The following is an 18,413-nucleotide window of genomic DNA, read 5'->3' on the forward strand; positions in this document are numbered from 1 at the left end:
GGGGTTTTATTCTCAATTCAAGCTCTACTTGCTAATTTTTCCAAGCAGGTGATGATCAAGATGCCACCATTGCCGTTTTGTTGTGCTGTTTTTGTCAGTGCAATGCTGCTCAGAGGAAAAGCACCTCTAAAGATGAGGAGGAGTAAGACCAATAAAAGACTTTTCAGTCTTTCATTTTCATAATCTTTTGGGTGTTTTTTCTCTGCAGATGGTTGTTATTCCAGGAGGAGTGTTCACAATGGGCACTGATGAGCCTGCAATACAGCAAGATGGAGAGTGGCCTGTTAGAAAGGTCCACGTTAACAGTTTCTACATGGATCGTTATGAGGTCAGCAATGAGGACTTTGAGAGATTTGTGAATTCTACTGGGTATGTTACTGAGGTAAGGCAGAAAGGTAAACAGTCTCCTGTCATCTTTCTCTGTATTGGCAAAATCCCTGTTAAAAATGTAAGTTTTTTTTTTTCTTTTTCCTTGGTCTTGTTTTTGGAAGGACATCACAATACTTGCTTGGGATTTGCATACTAGGATATTCTGGTGCAAGTAGTGGAGAGATGAAATTGTCTTGCCTTGCTGCCCAGGGGTGTGAAAGGGCATTTGAATACTATTACATTTAGTGGGTGCCTTGATATTGGAACTAATGTCTTCCCTGCAGTGTGACTGAGGCAGCCTGAGTGAAGCTGACAGATGGGTGAAGATGTCTGTGCAGGTGTTTGTTGTTGTTGAATTTTGTTGTCATTGTTGTTTTCACCTTTGGGTCCTAGAGCATCTTTTTAACCAGCATAACTATGTTGTTAGATTTCCCTTATTTTAGGGGAACAGGGGAGAAGGGATTTAAAAAACTGTGATAGCTGAGGACTTTGCAGGCTAGTTCAGTGCAGCTACATCTAATGAGCTGAGCAATAGAAAGACCTGCTGTCTAAAGAAGATTTAATAGCAAGTATAATAATAGCTTTGTGCATGTTACTGGGAACAATGGCCTAAGAAAGATTATGCTAATGTTCTCCCAAGAAGGAAGCTACCTGTGCATAAGGCTCTGATCTTTCCTGACAGTTGACTGTTCCTACGCAACTTTTAGAAAACCGTGACAGGCCTTTTAAGCAAATAAAAGCTTTGGTAATGATCAGGTCTCAAATGAGGCACTTTGCTGAATTCATTTGATAAACTGGTTCACATTTGGAAGACAGGATCCTTCTGGTTGGATGAAGGGCTTCTTTTAGCTACGGCACTGTTTCTATTTTGAAGTTCTTAGTAATTATGAAACAAATTTGCCTAACAATATTGAGTTTGAACAGGGCTTACTTGATGCAAACTGACTTCTAGAATAAGCACATGTGCAGTGGTGTTTGGCTGTAGCATTGCATCAGATGGAGTCTGGCTCAGACAGTTGGGTGCTCTGCTTACCCCTTCTCCCTTCCCCCCTCACATAGGCCCCCCTTTTATGCTGGATGTGGAAAAATAAACTCAGAGTAAACAGCACTGATTTTGCAGGGTTGTTTATTTTGTTTTGTTTTTGTGGCATGTGGCTGAGTTGGTTTTTGTGTATTTAAATAATGTCCACATTCCTTACTGTGGGTAAACAGAGCCAACCTACTTCTTGGTTTTCTTTTCTTATGGACTAGACTGAACTCCATTGGCAGTTGAATCCTGAAAGTAAATAGAAAAGCTGAATAAAAAAAAATCTCCAGATGTACAGCTATCTTGTTGAACCAAAAGTATTTTATTTTTTAACAAACTTGAAAAAAAAAAATATAAAGAGCCCTTGGTGGTGGCTGTCAGACTGAAATCTGGGGTCATTTAGACGATGAACTTGTTTGCCACTGTGTGGGTCTTTCAGATTGGGCAAGTGAGATAAAGTAAGTATTTTTTTTCTTCTCTTTTTTTCTTCTCAGTTTCTGAAAGTCAATGTATAAAGATCATGGTCATATGCTAAAATTTCTTGCAATTTGGGTGGTGAGTGGGATCTTTCTTGCAGACTGTGCTGCTTGAAAAGTTCTGAGCATGCAGAAGGAGCTCAATGGTGATTATTCTTAGTCTTTGAATGCCTGTAATGAAATGAAGAAATTGAGAAGGGCACGTGTTGAATTCTGATAGGACATTTTGACTTCCCTTGAGTGTTAATTCATTTAATCTACCAAGGAAAAAACCCTGTATTAATATCATGTACCGTGATTCATTGAAATGATTTGCATTTTCTGTTTCTTTTTACTTTATAAAATGCTAGATATAATGATTAGGTTACTTTTAACTCTTCTACTGTTACAGCACTTTAAAACATGGTGCTTGTGATGATGGAGCCGTAAGTGACAAGGCTTAAGTCCCTTGTTGTGATTCCCAAAGAAAAGAATAAGAAAAATTAAATATGCCCTAAATATTAGATTATTGACTGTAGCATTTTAAAGCAGCTTCGGACAATTGGAACTGCACTTTTAATTATAGACGTAAAAACATTTGCAGAAGCTCTGTGGGCTGCCATCTGCCCAGTGGCTGTTGAAGAACAATGGCATCCAGAGATGAAATACGTTCTCATCTGTTCCAAAATAGCTTCCTTGAAAGAGAACTTTAAATTACTGTTAGAATTTCCTTATCCTTGATAAGACAAAACTGTAAATGTGAGTGGCATTTGAAAGATAACATTCCTTTGATAATATGGTTTAATCTTTTTTTTTATTTCTACAGGCAGAAAAATTTGGTGATTCCTTTGTGTTTGAGGGAATGCTGAGTGAAGAAGTGAAGGCTGAAATCCACCAGGCAGTGAGTAACACAGCAGGGTAAAACTTACTTAGCAGTCACTGGGATAGGTGTGTTAGCAGTTGTGATAGTAATATCTAAATTGTGGGATATTCCCAAAGCCATGTACAAAAATGGGGTTTCTGGAGGAGTGTTTTGCCTAGAATAATAGACTTCAAGTGTGGAGGATTTGCGGTCTATTATGTTTTTTGGTGTGTGTGGGGGTGGGTTTTTTTTAAATACCCAACAACAACAACACAAAAAAAATACACACACACCCCCAACCAAACCAAAAAAAAAAAAAAATTAGAAAATCTGCTCCTGATTGGCAAAAGTTAGTATCAACTCCTTTTTGCCTCGTAAATGAGAGATATTTAGGACTGTAGTAAGTGGTGCAGATATAAGGCTTTTTATTTGCATTATGTGTTAACAGAGTGGTGTTTCAGAAATTCAGATGTCATTAGTGGCTCCATGGAGTGATGTGTGTGGCTTCTCGAAACCTTCCAGGTCATTATGTGTTGTGAATGGCAAAAATGTGAGGTTTTGTTTCCTGCTGCAAGGGAAGGAAGATTACAAGAATAGTTTATTCAGGACTAGCCTATGTGTATTGTGAGATATAAGGCAATTGAATTGGACTTGCCAAATACTAGCATCACTGATATTGAACATAGAATAAATGCAGATGGGCTCATCCTATCTTCACAACAGAAAATTCAGCCATTGGTATTAGAGAAATTATTTTTTTCTGTCCTAGTTCTGTGATGCAGAAATCCCTAAATCAGGCACTCTGTTTTAAAACAAACAAACAAACTCTGAGAATGCTGGTGTAAGCTCAGTCTTGGCTATTTGTATAAAAGCGTACAGAGTGTTGGGAGCCAGTTTCCTGGGTGTGTCAGCTAAATTTTCAAGTGTTGGCTGTAATGCTAACAGAACAAGTATTATACCAGAGAGCTGGAATGGAGCCTCAACTGGTCTTTTTGGCTGCTTCTTTATGAAGGTTTTCTGTGTTGGCTAAAAGTAAACTTAAGGAGCCTGTCCTTTTGCCGTGTTTATAATAATTTATTATTAGGTCATTTTGCTGATTACTGGCATGCAGACCATTGTTAGTATAGGCACAAAGATTGTACTAATTATTTTGGTTAAGTGATCTGGGGAATAGTGACTGCCTTGTAGTTTGGCACTTCTTAACTTTATGCTGATGCTGTGGACAAACTTATGTTCTAAAACATAATATTGTGAGGAGGTGAAAATGAAACTACAAACTGGTTTTCCTCCTTTCTTCCTGCCCCCTCACCAGCTACAAATCATGAAATCAGACTTTTAGCAAGGACCTTCTGCCTGCAAGGAGGTGTCAGAAGGCAGTTCGTGGGGAGAGCTGGAAAGAGATCGCTCATGTCTGAAGATATAGCACAGAATTTTATCTGTATATTTCTGCTTCTCAAAACTGTGTCTTTTTGCTGTTATACTACACATTTTCTGTGAGAGATTATAAATGTTGAGCGTACTGCAGAGACCTTAGTTGTTTTGAGGGTCTTTGGTTTTTGTGACAGTGTAGTTTGCAGGCTAGAACAAGTGTTGTTGGACCTAACTAATAAAATGCATTATCAATTTTCTATAGATAGTGCTTTTAAGAAACACATTTCTATGGACAACTTGCAAGAAACTTATTGTTAAAAGGCAGAAGCATCCCAACTATGGGGGAGGAACTCTTAAGAGTTCTGCAAAAGCAAAGTCTTCCTAGGGATCTGCAAGCTTAGATTAAACAACAGAAAATAAAAGCTAGCTTCTTGTTACAGTGCCCAAAATGTTTAAAATCTACTAGTGTTTGCTGTGGAAAAATGTGAAAGGAATCTAATAGTATTCAATTACTTTTTTTTTTTTAAAAAAAAAAAGGAGCAGATGTTAAAACTTGGCTACTGCAGTGTAACCATTCAAACGTAATCAGAAAAAATGTAAATTGGCTGAGGTTGGCTTGTATCAGCAGATTGTAATGATCAGCAATAGAGAGGATTATGGCTTTTTTCTCAAAGTACACCTTAGTCAACTAATATTTTAGCTCATGGTATGTACTTCTTGAATTGTAACTATGAGTGTGAAAAACAGTATGGTACTGACACTGAAAATCCCTTCACCAAACAGATGGGAGAAAGGACTGGATTATTACTTTGCCTTAGTGGCTCAGACATGTTTTGGTAAAGCTTTTCTCCAGTTGAGACACAAGAGTGCTAAATGCAGATGTGAATATAAGGGAAGAGCAACAGGTGTGTGTATTTTGGAAGTAGCATTTCATATGCTGTGAAAAAATTGAGGAAAGGTGGCAGGGCAGATACTGAACCAAATGGTGTATAACAGTTCCTATACATAATGAGGTGCTTTGTGTCTTTTAGGGAGTGCCTGGGGGGTTTGCTCCATTTGGCTACTTTGGCATCTCCAGTTCTTAAACTGGACAAATTTATCATGGGCCCTGAAAGGAAGCACAGCCAAATCAGAACAGAGGTGGGGCTGGAGAAAGCAAATGCAGGAGCAAACTAGCTTAGCACACAGAATAATTGTTGGAGCTTTGGGTGTGCATTTCCTGGAGGTGAGGTGGTCTCCTTAGATAGCCCCTGCTGCAGGAATGTAGGTGGGACCTAACCCTGCTCTGGAAGGGAAGCACTAAAAAGGGGTGTAGCAACCAGTAATTGAAATGTCCTACATGGGAACTCAAGTTTAAGTTTTGGGCTCTAAGTCTGCAATGCTAGCATGGCAGAGTGAAAATGTAGCACTATAAGCGATGAGGGTATTAATGATGGAATGGGCAAGGACTTCTCAATTAGAAAGGAATTTTCTAGGGTGAGGGTAGAAGGTCCTTTGAAATCAAAAGGTGGTGTGTGCGCTTAACAGGTTTTCATAGCTTCACCTATTAAAATCAGTTCTCCATCTTCCAGATTAAAACAAGCTACTAATTCCTGCATCTGTTACAGCTATTAAGTTATGGCTTGTCCTGGATACTTGGCCTTTGGTTTAGATGTCACAGATAAAGCACTCAGTGATATACTGCTTTTTTTTTTTTTCTCTTCTCTTTTGAGGGAATTTGAGGAAATGAAAAAAGCTCAGAATGTAGAGATTTTGCTATTCTTATTTTATTATGAAACTGTTTTCCTGCTCTTTTATCTCCCTGACTGAGCTGAGGATGAAGGAGAAAAAGCATGCCCAGTGCTATTAATCCATGGCATTGTTAAATGCCACTTATATGGCATTTTAATGTATCCCAGAGCAAAAAGTGTGGGGATTGCGTCTGTGAAATGAGAAGGTACTGAGGCGTGCTTGCCAATGAGGGGATTTGAGAGCTCTTGCAAATAACTGCAAGAGTTTCACTTGCTGTGCAGCTACCATGAAAAAGGTAAACAGGATAGCACTTAGAGAGATACGAGTACAGTCAGATTTGCTCACTGGAGAGTAGTGGGAACATTTTTATTCTTGGCTTGTGAAAGATAGCAAAATTAATTTCTGCTTCAAGGCCAGATAAACTCTGCAATGAAGAGACTGAAAGCACACAAATCTGAATACTTCATTAGTCTTTAGGAGGTATTGAATTTTTGGTCTGAGAATGCAATGAAGTTGGCTCATTGTCAGACTTGTGCAAATACTATTAGGGAGTTCTGGTCAATCTAGAACTACTGGATGCTATTTTCATTCAGTTTTGTATGGAAACCTCTGCAGTGGCCTTGAGCTGTGCAATTTACTTTTAGATAGCAGTGCGTCTAGCCTTTGAGTTAAAGGGTGTAGTCCCATTCTAAAAACAATTAAAACATTTTGCATTTCAAATGAGTATTTCAAGTTAGTAATGAAATGAGCAATGTTTGCAGGTAGCAGTGCTAGTGTTTGCAGTGGTTACTGTGTAGAATGTACCTTCTGACAGGATGCAATAATAACATTTGTGACTTGGGAAGAGAGCAGGTAGGTTACTGTGTAGTTTGTTTGATATTGTTAAAATATCAACGTAAGATGCATAGGCGGAAGTTGACAAATATTGCTACTTTTCGGGTAAATTTCAGCTCTACCACACTTGGCTTTTGCTTGTTCAGAGGCCTTGCAAACCCCAAGGCTTTGGACATCCCATATAATGAGTGGGGAAGATGGAGCTGTTGAACTGTTAATCTGTCTTCTCATTATGTACTTGCACTATTGGGACAAAGAACAAAGTGCAAGAAGCATGTCTCACTGGGAGTTACCAGTAATGTTAGTCCATATTTATCAGTGTGAACTGCAACTTTAAAGCAGGGCATTGGTTGTGCCTCAGCTATAGATATATCTGTGTACACCTCTTTTTCTTGAAGCTCATATTCATTTGGTTATTGGAAAAAATTACTAACTTGAGTGCAGATGTTGGCTGAAAAATAGAGTTTCAGAGGTGGAACTCACCAGGAATATCAGTTCCTCAAAAGAAGTTTCTTTGCATTCCAAAACTTGCACTTAATGAATCTTACTGGATTCTAGCATCAAATATTTTTGGTTATTTTTCTTGGAGGATTGACACAACTGTGAAGTATTACACTGTTTTCATGAGATTCAATGACCTTATGCAAAAGAAAAGGTCCCTTTGTGAAAGTAAAGTGCTAGTTTCCAATTAACTCTGAAGTCTTTTCTTGAACTGATGACTTAAAATGTATTTATTCTTATTCTATAAAGCTGCTGCATTTCATTTGTGCAGTACTGCAATTTCAAACTACTTTAAAATATTGGGACCTAACTCAAGGCAAACAATATCAGTATTCAAGATTAAACAAAACCCTTCTTGCTTTCATTTCTGAGCTAATGAGGGAGACTAGAAACTGTAGAAAACAAGAATGAAAACAGATTCTTCTTTAAATAGAACTTTTGGGGAGCTGTAACTTTTAAATGATGTAATAAATAGCATGAGACTTGCTGTAGAATTGCAGAAACTGGCAATATCAAGTATTTTCTTCTGGAAAAAAATACTCAACTGTCTACTTCTAAGCTGTTTCAGTGGGCTAAATTATTGATTTGGTGGAGACTTTCACAATCATGTTTCAGTTTGGTTTATATGCATAATCATAGAAGGTTTATTCTTCTCTGCAGCATATTTACAAGTACAAATATGAATTATAGCTGCATATGTAGATTATGGCTCCCTTATGCATCTACTATGACAACCTCGATAACTGGCTGGGGGAGATCTAGTCTTTGTCTTGAGCCCTGAAGCAGCGTTCAGTTCCACACTATTTACATTGCAGTGTCTCTGTGACTCAGTTACAGCTGTTTCAACTTAAACACAAGCCTGTTGCTATGGAGATGATGTGCTGCATAGAAATAGGTCATGTTCATCCCATTTCCAGTGTGCCGATAAAAAGGAGAAGCAGAGCTGCAGACTGGTGAAGGTGAGCACAGATTGTGCGTCTGCCAGAGGGCTTTTCCTTCCATTTGGAAATGGCTTTAAAATTAAGTGGGACCACTGCATGGCTCTGGCTTGTTTCAAACTGCCCATCCTGATTTGAGGGCTTCTGAATTTGACGGCAGAGCTGAGTCAGAGGGAGGCTAAGCTTTGTCTCTGCCCTCCCCTGATTTCCTGCTCTGACCCCGAGCGGAATTTCATGAGTGCAGTGACAGCAGCCAGCCAAAATGCTGCTTGGGTGAGTGTCAGCTGAGAGCTGGGCTGTGTGAGTGCAGCAGCCTGGAACAGCTGCTGCTCGCTGGTGCCTGGCAGTACTGCAGCACTATCCCAGCGCTTGGCTGATCCTTCCGTACCTGCGCTCTGCTTCCCTGGCAGTGGGCTCCTGAACTGCGGAGGGAAGGATGTGCTGTAATAAGTGCCTGGGAGGAGGCAGACAGATCTCTGCCCTGAATCTTAGCAGGGAAAGAAGTTTTGAGAGTTGTTGGGAATATACACTAGTGCTACTTAGAAAAATAAAGTGAATTTACTTGTGACTGGGACTCCACCTAATGTGATATCTTTGTGGTTTCTGAGGGGAAAACGACAGTGGCTCATTCGCTGTGCAGTAGTTGTTTTTATTTCTTAAACTTCTTGCCCTTCTAAAAATGTTCTATTTTCTGTCTATCTGTTTCTTCAGTAGTTTTTCAGCTGATCACGGTTTAGGATAATGCTGAGATGAGGAAAAATTGATGAGATTTATGTGTCTCTGCCTTACATGGATAAAATAAAACCTCATCAAAAAAATACATTATTTGCTGAATAACTGATTTTTTTTCTTGTGTCCTATCAATGGCAGTGTCGAGACCACTGGGTGTATTTCCCAGAGATAATGCTTCACACCTTTCCTGCTTCCAGCTGATGCATGCGTTGCTTTTGTAGCCAAGGGGATGCTTTTGTAAAATAAAGAGGTTTAGTGCTTACCACAATCTGAATCAAACAAGTGGTAGCCTATTAAGTCAGCTTCTGAAACTGAAGTGTGCGTATCTTTCTTTAATAACACACCATTTAAAGATTCTTGAAGTGTTTTCCAGACTTAGATTACCTTCACTCAGAACATCTCTTTTTAGACAGTTGATCCACAATTGTTAAAGTTCTTACTCTGTGATAACTTTTGCTTCTTTCGGACGCTTATCTTGACCTAGTATATGCAGGCCTTACTACATTAAAATAGCTTTATAATAGTGTATCACATAAAAAAAAGATGTTTAGTGCTATGTGTCTGGGCAACAACATGAATATCTCATCATCTTATGGGCCTGACTTAAGGTTAAAATCTACGGCTTTTTTATTTCAAGTGATTTGCTTTGTGTTAGAAATGGAATTAGAGCCAAGGTTAGTTACTCAGTTGAGTTATTTTTGGTAATTTGGAGCTAAAGTGGGGAGTTGTTTTGTTCTAACATGGCCAGTGCCATGTTAGGTCCACCAATAATACAAATGTTTTAATGGTTATCGCTGGGGTTTCTTGGGTGCTTTTTTGGGTATGTTTTTAAGAGTATTCCTCTGCTGATTTTGCAGTACTAGTGAGGGTGTAATGCTGACGATGCAACTGACTTTCCTGATGTTCTTCTTTCACATTTCAGTATATTTAGGAAGGAATTTTCAAGATATTTGTGAAGTAGTGTAAAAAATCTTGAAATCACAAGTTGATGGAGCAATTAAAGTTGTCCCAGCCTACTTTGAAAAGAAAATTGAATACTTAAAACTTTGAATTTTATGCAGGCTGATAGTGGGAGTACAGCCTTCAGTTCTGCAAATGGCTTTATTTGAGTGGAAAACTTGTAGGTTGAAGTTAACTATTAGTATATCTACCCAGTATCATCATACCATCTTCTCATTTCTTCACAGCACTATGAGTCTGTGATAAGCAGAACAGTGAGTTCTTGAAGTTTAATCCTGGAGCAGAGAGCTGGATAATCCAAGTTTTCAGCTGTATGGGACCAGACCAGGCACTGAGCCTCTCTGCCTCGGGAGTGTGCTTGGCTCCTAGGGCTGCATTTCCTTGGAGATGGAGGGGGTTGTGTAACGTTTGCAGGGCAGTTGTGTTTAACCAATTCTGTTACAAGCGATAGGCTATGCTGTAAAGAGTTAATCAAAATGAAGGAGATATTGTCCTCTAATTCAGTATCTCTTCAAGATCTATTCAGCAGCAGATGCTGCTATTTTTACAAAATGAATCTGTTGGCAGTCTACAGAACACATGTTTCGGGACTGAAGCATAAGAACACTAAGCATTATGAAAGTACTAAGCTCATTAGTGGCAAGGGAGGGCTTTGCTGTATTAACTGTGATGTTGTAACATGTCTGCCTAATTAGCTCTCCTACTAATTAGTTTTAGAGCAATTAAAATCTTTAAAGACTTCCGAGAAGTTTTTTCAAAGGACTGTAAATTTCAGGTGCATGACTTTCTCATTGGAAGGAGCATCTTGGTGCACACTCACTGATCTCAGTGGCTGACTTAGATAAGTTTCCAATTAATTATTGAATGCTGTATGTAGTCTATCACCATTATCACTGCCCTAGTATTATATGTGTAACTTCTCTAAAGATCTGGGTGTTCTGCAAAGACTGGCAGCCATTTGGTGTTTGGCTCAGCAGAGCCAGAAACAGAAGACGTGGACACATAGTGCTCTCATGCGGAGAGGCTGTATTTTTCTCAGTTTAAAATAAACCATTCTGATTGAAAGCATCTGCTTTCTCTTTGCATAACAAAAAGGTTTTGCAAAATTCAAGTCTTCTAAAGTGTAAGTCTTTGCCAGTCTCCTGCAGAGATATTATTTTTTAATCCAAAACCCAGCAGTTTAATTTACAAAAATCTGTTGTGCTTAGAAACTTATCAGGATGAAATCTTACTTGTGGTCTTTCAGATCCACAGAGAACCTTTAGCAAATGGTACTGAGGCTCTCTTATTTTTCCTAAAGAGCTGCAAAATTCTAACTTTGTATTTCTCTCCTATCTTGAGTATAGATGAAAGGTTAAAGCTCAAAACATACAAAGAATTGGTTAAATCTGACCAGTTTTAAACCTATTGACTCTAGTATCTGTTTAGCAAGTTGGTCATTCTGAAGCTTTAGTGGTATGAGAGTTGAGCAATAGTATCTCTCTGAATGGAGATCCCATCTTTGGGGTTGAACACTCAGTAACAGAGCTGTAGTTTCTAGTAAAAGATCAAATACTACTTGTGCTTTTTTTGAAAAGAGTAGTGGCGCCGCTTATGGTGTCATTGCCATTTTAGACACTGAGCCAGAATTAGGTGGTTGGTGTTGTTGATTTATGTGCTTGTCGTGCTAGGGAGATCAGAAAGCTGCATCTTTAAGAAATGTCATTACTTTAGTGGTATTCCTGGAAGGTACCATTTAGATGGAGAGCCATGGACAGAACCTCTCAGTCATCAGCAAGCTGCTGAGAGCATCTTTATTTCTTTTGTACTTAACACCAATGTCTTCTCTTCTGGCTTTGGAAGAGAGCATCAGGAACCCGTGTGGATGGCTTCCCAGCCTGGAGGAGTCCCGCAGCATGGTGAGGGGTCCCAGCGCTCCTGCCTAGAGCTCGCAAAGAGCTGGGGGCTCTTCAGCTGAGCTTAAGCCAACAACTCTGCAGCTTTAGCCCAGGGTTGCTATTGATTTAATGAGCTTTTAGGTAAGGTACCCAGATGTATGCTGTAGGCAAAAGCTGTGTGTGATGATGGGAGGAGAGTGAAAAGCTGTCAGGGGAGCTGTTATAGCATTGACTGATCAGATACTTTAATACTTAAGCTACTATGTCTTTGTGTATTAGCAACACTTTCTTAGGCTCTTCAGTTTACTTTCCTACTAAAACATTCAAATGAAGGATCTGATGTATAGTTTGGACCAGAGTTTTTCTTTAAAATTTATGTTTGTTGTCGATAATGTTTTCTCTCACACAAATGTAATTACATGTTAAATGCTCGTCACTGTGGAAGAATGCAGCTTCTTTTGAAGAGCTGCTGTTAGGATTGTCTGACCAGACTGACACTCAGTCTCCCAAGTACCAGCTTTCAGTGACTCTTACTTTTGGACTTTCCTGTGAAGGATTTGGTGAGTTAAAGGATATCACTCTTGGCGTAATTCCTACCTGTGCGTATAACACTTTAGAAAGTTGTTTTAGCAGCATGATGAAGATAAATGAATATTCCACTTTGCTTTGCTGTCTCTTGAGTGGGGCAAGCTGAGGAGCAGTAAAGAAGGCAGAAGTTGCTGGAGGTTGTTCTACAGACCAATATTAGAGGAGCACCTGGATCTCCTAGTCTAGGGCTAACCAGCTGGTTGGTTGTTTAACTCCGGAAGCATTGGAGGCTTATTTGCTTTGATTTTTGTTCATTATGGATATTATCTCTGTAATAGAAGTATTTCGGAAGCAAGCACTCAAGCTGCTGGCATAAACCCACTATTAATGGTTATCGTAAGTGGGGTTTTTTGCCTCAATTTTCTGAAAGGGACCCATTATTAAGAGAAGTATTTCTAAGTGAATGTGAATCAGAATAGTATAGTTAAACATGCTGTGCACTGACTGTCTCAGCTTTGAAGTAAGCTTAATAGAATAAATCTTTAATGAATGTATTTCAGAACTGAATTTGAGACTTTTGGTTAGAGAGAAGTACACAAGTACAGCAAACCAACTGGGGGGGGAAAAAACAGCTTCACTTCTGTGGCTCTTCTGTCTCCACCTTCTGGAAGCTGGTAGCACTGATAGCAAATAATTTAATATTACTTACTGAGTTAATTAACTGGAGAGCAAATGTGTTTCAAGATGCATGTTTTGAGCCTATTTAAAGGATGTCATCAGGGTTTTGTTTTAGTTATTCCAAAACACTGAGCCTAGGGAGCAAATAATTGACATGAAAATTCTCTGCCTTTTTTTTAATCATCTCTTCTGAATGTGTCAGAATAAAGTCAGGCAGGAGGTTTGCTGGTTTAACTGTACTGTGGGCACACTCTTGTAAAATAATTTAGTAAAACTGTAATGTTCCAGATGACCTTTTCCATCCATTACCATCTGAATGTTCCTGGCATAGGTTTTCAGAGGTGAAGAACTATAACTGAGAATTTCTGAAAGGACAGTCTGATCCACCACAGGTAGTGTGCTGAAGGGTGTGCTTTCAAAGAGAACAAACTGTGCCTAGTATCAGACCTGCAGGCAAGAAGATGTAGGAGGGAAGGAGAGGCAGCCAGAGGACAGTAGTTCAGAAAAGTATGCTCATGACTTGGTGTCCCTCTTGCTTGTTTTTTTGTTTGGTATTTTCTTTGTGCTCTCCCATACCTTGGGCTGTTCCCTGTCTGGCAATATTGTAATGTGGATCAAATGGTCATCTTGATTCTTCAGAGATTATCTGGAACGTAATAGGTCAGTTGGCTGCAGGCAGAGCCATGAGTTGTGAGGAAAAGCTTTGTAGCTTGTTGTCACACCATAGTTTTTCACAATAGCCTTCAGCTGGGAAATTAAGTCTTCTTCCCTGACCATTCTTGTCCCTTTGCAGGTTGCAGCTGCTCCCTGGTGGTTGCCTGTGAAGGGAGCCAACTGGAAGCACCCTGAGGGTCGTGACTCGAATATCTCCAACAGGTAAGCCATCAATGGCCATTCCATTATAACACACCGTGCTTATAAATATACATGTAAACTTGGACCAGGAATGGAGATGCAAGAAAGGGTTTTTAATTAGTAACCTGCTTGTTGCTGCTTCTGTGACTATCTTCCCATCTTCTAGTGTGTTGCATGTGATATGCAGTGGTTGTATGGTCAACAGCATAGTAATATTTCAAAAAGGTCTGTAAGCAGTTTCCACCCAAGAAAAAAAAGACCATACTGAAATGTGCCGCAGTGTGTTTTCTATTCACATTTATACATCAGCAGGGAAGCAGATTAGGTCTTTAGAGGATCAGCAACTTTAACGCATCAGTGCAGGTCTGATTTTGTTGAGGAAGACTTAATATACTACTTGTGTGTGTACTCTGAGTCCATGTAGTCTGTCCTCCATCTGGGATTTGCAGGCCTGTCTCTCTGGCAGCAGAAGACTGAAGAGTTTTGTGCTTTTTAATGTATTCCAAGTTTGTAGGCTGATTATGGCAGAATATCTGTCATGACCTTGTTATCTAGAAGCAGTAAAAAAAATCTGAAAACTGTATTTTTTTCTTAGCCTGTAGTGAGTGCCATGCTTTGCTAGCATGAAACTTGCTTATCCACCTCTTTATATGATCTCTTTCAGTTCAGAAGTGGAATGAATTTTATACCTAGCAAATCTAAAAGCTTCATTTTTCTCTGCTGCTTTTTGTGGGTACTGCATAACTAGCCCTGGTTTGCATGTGTCAAAAGCCATTATTGCAGTTAGGTGTATTTCTGTGTGCGTATTGGGATGTGACTGTCATAGTTTCTCTTTGGCTAGGCAGGTGGCAATGAAGTTGGCACTAGCTGCTTTAACAGATGAGTTGAAGTTTCCGAACTGCTTTTTGAACTCAAGTTTGACTCTCTAGCCTAGATCTAGTGGATGCTGGCATGTTTTTGAGTCCTCTAAGGACAGAGCTATGTTAGTGTAAAATCATCTGGTGACTGAACTGCTTAGTAACAAGCCCGTTGTCTGTTCTCCAAGGGCAATGGAAGAATTATCTGAGGCAAAAATAGAGATAATATCAGGAGGTGTTGTTAGGGGGAGAAATTTAGGTCACAGTGAGCAGATAAGATCTGGAAACCTGCCATGCAAATCTAGTCTTGCAGAAGTATGACACAGACCTAACCTAGTAAAACTGCTAGTGAACTTGCCATGGGTAAGTAGCCTAATGGACCAAAGGCATATACTGGCTTATAAAATGAGGCAGGAAAGACAATTTAATAAGAATTCCTCTGTATATGTCTTCTGGACTGGTACTCTGAGTGCTTGAAGTATCAGGGTCTATTAGAGCCTTGGATGGGGAGGATCTTTGTGACAAGAAGCACAGCCATTGTTTCTGTCTTCTTCTGGAAAAAGAGACCAAGATTGTAAGGCCAAGCTTGGAACCAAGCCATAGGAAAGATGGGAGCTTTTATGTATATTGGATTGCTTGAAACACCCAAAGAAAAAGGTTTTTTTTGTTAAATATCTGCAGTTTACTGTTTCCTTGATTGAGTGCTGCAAAAGATGATGTTGCTAGGAGTAAGGACTCTTTCTTGTCTCACCTCTCCCTCAGAAACCCTGCAACTGACAGCAAAGAAAGAACCTGCAGCAAAGACAAGAGTGCCCAGGGACGTGAAGAGCATTTGCTATTAGACTGCAATGTAAATTTTCCTATTGAGAATCTTGACTTCTTGTTAAGATACTACTCCTTGCTAGGCTAGTTTAACAGTAATACTGCAGGTTCTGGTGTCTTGCTTTGGGTCTCTGAGCACTTACGTTTCCCCAGAAGCCAGTGTATCCATAATTCTTCACTGGCTCCAGGGTGCAGCAGGCCTCTGAGGTGGGACCATGAGAAAGCACAAGCCATAAATGCCTTTGTTAACTGTAGAGAGCTGTATGTGAAAGCATGATGAAATAAACAGAAGTTAATTTTTTATATTCCTTGTTTTTTCTCTGATGACTGCATTTCCCTTCCAGCATCTTGCTGTTTTTCTTTAAATAGTTTCTTTTCTGTAAAAGTAATCTGATGCCTTGTCCAGTTGTAGCTGAACTGTGAACTTCCTCACTGTCCTTTGCGGACACCTCTTAAAAGAGCTTCATAAAGTGCTTGTGCTGTATAGCTGTGACATTGCCCAGTCCTGCTGATGATATTGTCCTATTTATTTTGTTCCCCAGAATGGATCATCCAGTTCTTCATGTTTCCTGGAATGATGCCACGGCATTTTGCACCTGGGCAGGGAAGCGATTACCAACTGAGGCTGAATGGGAATACAGCTGTCGAGGGGGCCTTGAGAACAGGTACCTGTTGTAAATGTGTGCCTGATAAATGTTTAAAACTGGTATTTACTAGGTAAGGCAGAGTTGTGTGGGTTTTTATTATCCCCAAAGTCTTTTTCTTGTGTAGTATACACATCTGTGGTAAATATAACACTGACTTATTCTGAACAGATTCCTTAGGTAAGGAAATTTCCCTAAATATCTAAATGGTGTATTGTAATCTGAACTCTAATGGGGGGAGAATGTGGAGAGCCCAAGAGAGGAGGAGATGTGACAAAATGCCAAGATGCAGGCCAGCTGTAATTGCGGGAAGTGAAAGGCCTTAGTGCTAAGGCCAAAAGAGTTGCAAAATTGCTGACGACGTATGTAACTGCATCACTGCCCAGCAACTGTAGGGCCAGTGGATCCCACCTGTTACCTGACTGTGGGCTTGGGGAGCAGGGGAAGACATGGTGAATCACTGGTTTAGATCTTCTTCACCCTGTGTCCTGGACTACGTACTGCACAGGGCAGCGCTGCCTTTCCCTCCTCCATGTATGAATTGTCCTCGTAGAACCCTTTCTCTCCTTGAATGGGGAGGAAAGGGGTGTGTGTGTCAGATTTGAAAACTGTTCTTCTGTATGTCTTTTAACAGACTTTTCCCATGGGGCAACAAGCTTCAGCCAAAAGGTCAACATTATGCCAATATCTGGCAGGGGGTGTTCCCAACTAATAACACTGCAGAGGACGGATACAAAGGAACTGCACCCGTAAGTGTATCTTGGAGTGAATTAATGATGTGGAAATGAACCAAGTCTTCCTAAAATTGAGGTCTGTGTTCAACACAGTGAACCATGGCTGTTCTCCATTCCTGTACTCTTTCACTTTTAGATTTTTAAAGTTACGTTATAATTCACTGCAGGCTTGAGTATTACCAAGGGACACTTTTTAAAAGCTAATTGAAAACTAAACATTACTTCAGTTTTAACTTTTAGTTCCTCTCCAATTGACCTCTTTTCCCCATTTTCAGTCAGTTTATAGTCAGATGCTGAAATACTTTCTGCCTGGCACTGCAATTTTTTTTTTTGAACTCTCATTTTTTGGGCAGTTGTTTACAAGGCACGAAAATTGTGCAACAGTTTAAAAGAAACTTCCATTTTTGGAAAGGTTGAGTCTGATATGGCAACAGTGGAGTGGGATTTTAAAGGCAATCAAGGATGTGAATGAATTATTAAACAGTAGTTAAAGTGAGTCCAAAAAGTTTAATCAGTAGATAAGTCTGTGTATGCAAGAGGTGACAGCCACCCTTGCTTTTCTTTGATGGGAAAGGGAATCTGGAAGTTTGAATGAAGCAGGGGTGTGGAGGTGAGGTCACTAATGCTCTGTGCAGCTCTGTGTCTGTTGGTCAAACAGTGCCTCTCTTTGGAGGATCAGTCTCCAAAACTAGTGAGAAGATGCTGTGTGCCACAGCGGAACGGTGGTGCTGAGAACACAGAGGGTGATAATACTTCATTCTTTCATTCTATTTTATTTAAATGTTATGTTTTATTTAAATTGTTATAGTTCTGCACTACTAGTTTGGTGTCTGCTTTTGAGACTGCTTTTGGCAAAGACAAATGTACCTTCAGCAGACTGATCTTCAGGACTAAAACCAGTATTTCACGTCGAGTTGTTTACTGAACTGGCACTTGTGTTCCATATCTTGTACAGGTCACTGCATTTCCTCCCAATGGATACGGTTTGTACAATATCGTAGGAAATGCCTGGGAATGGACGGCGGACTGGTGGGCTGTTCATCATTCAACAGAGGAAGTTCACAACCCGGTAAGGATTTTATTGGCATCACATGAAGTATAGAATTCCTTCTTGCCACTCTGGTCTGGTTGCTGTTAGAAAGCTACCTGTTCTTAGTTCCTCTCTGCTGTGTCTGAGATGGGATGAGCTGTGCTCTGGTGAATTAGGCAGTATACGACAAGTCATCAACACTGGATTTGTAGTGCAATTTTATGCATTTATTTTTTTGTTGCACAGGCCTCCACAACTGTTTAGCAATCACATACTTCCAAACTGGCATAATATTACATACATCAAGAATTTGCCAATGCAGTGGAGTTACTTAAGAAAAAAGTTTGTTTGTGTTGCTACAAGCTGTACTACCTTTTTTTTTTCAGGTAGAAAACAAACCATTGTGAGTTATCTTTATGGCTTCTACTAGATTCTTTAAAACTGAACATGTAATAAAGCTGAAGTTTATAGGGAGAAGTAGCTTACTAGTCTTTGAGAGGTTAATCTTTGTTTTTCTGTGTGGTAGGGAGAGAAAGAGGTCCTGCAGGGTAAGCTTTTGGTGGGCGGTTTCTCATGCAGTATCTCTCAGCAGATTCAAGTTCTAACAT

At 39.7% G+C, this 18,413-nt stretch overlaps 1 protein-coding gene across 1 annotated transcript in view; it reads left to right on the top strand.

The window, feature by feature from the left end:
- Positions 1–18,413, top strand: part of SUMF1 (sulfatase modifying factor 1) — a 33,618-nt gene that overhangs the window by 3,133 nt on the left and 12,072 nt on the right. Inside the window, exons 2-7 of the mRNA XM_065845870.2 lie at positions 209–382; positions 2,678–2,752; positions 13,657–13,739; positions 15,940–16,062; positions 16,676–16,790; positions 17,731–17,844. Coding sequence (XP_065701942.1) covers positions 209–382; positions 2,678–2,752; positions 13,657–13,739; positions 15,940–16,062; positions 16,676–16,790; positions 17,731–17,844 — 684 coding nt within the window. The remainder of the gene's footprint in view (positions 1–208; positions 383–2,677; positions 2,753–13,656; positions 13,740–15,939; positions 16,063–16,675; positions 16,791–17,730; positions 17,845–18,413) is intronic.

The sequence above is a fragment of the Patagioenas fasciata genome, chromosome 10 (assembly GCF_037038585.1).
Source record: "Patagioenas fasciata isolate bPatFas1 chromosome 10, bPatFas1.hap1, whole genome shotgun sequence".
Lineage (NCBI taxonomy): Eukaryota > Metazoa > Chordata > Aves > Columbiformes > Columbidae > Patagioenas > Patagioenas fasciata.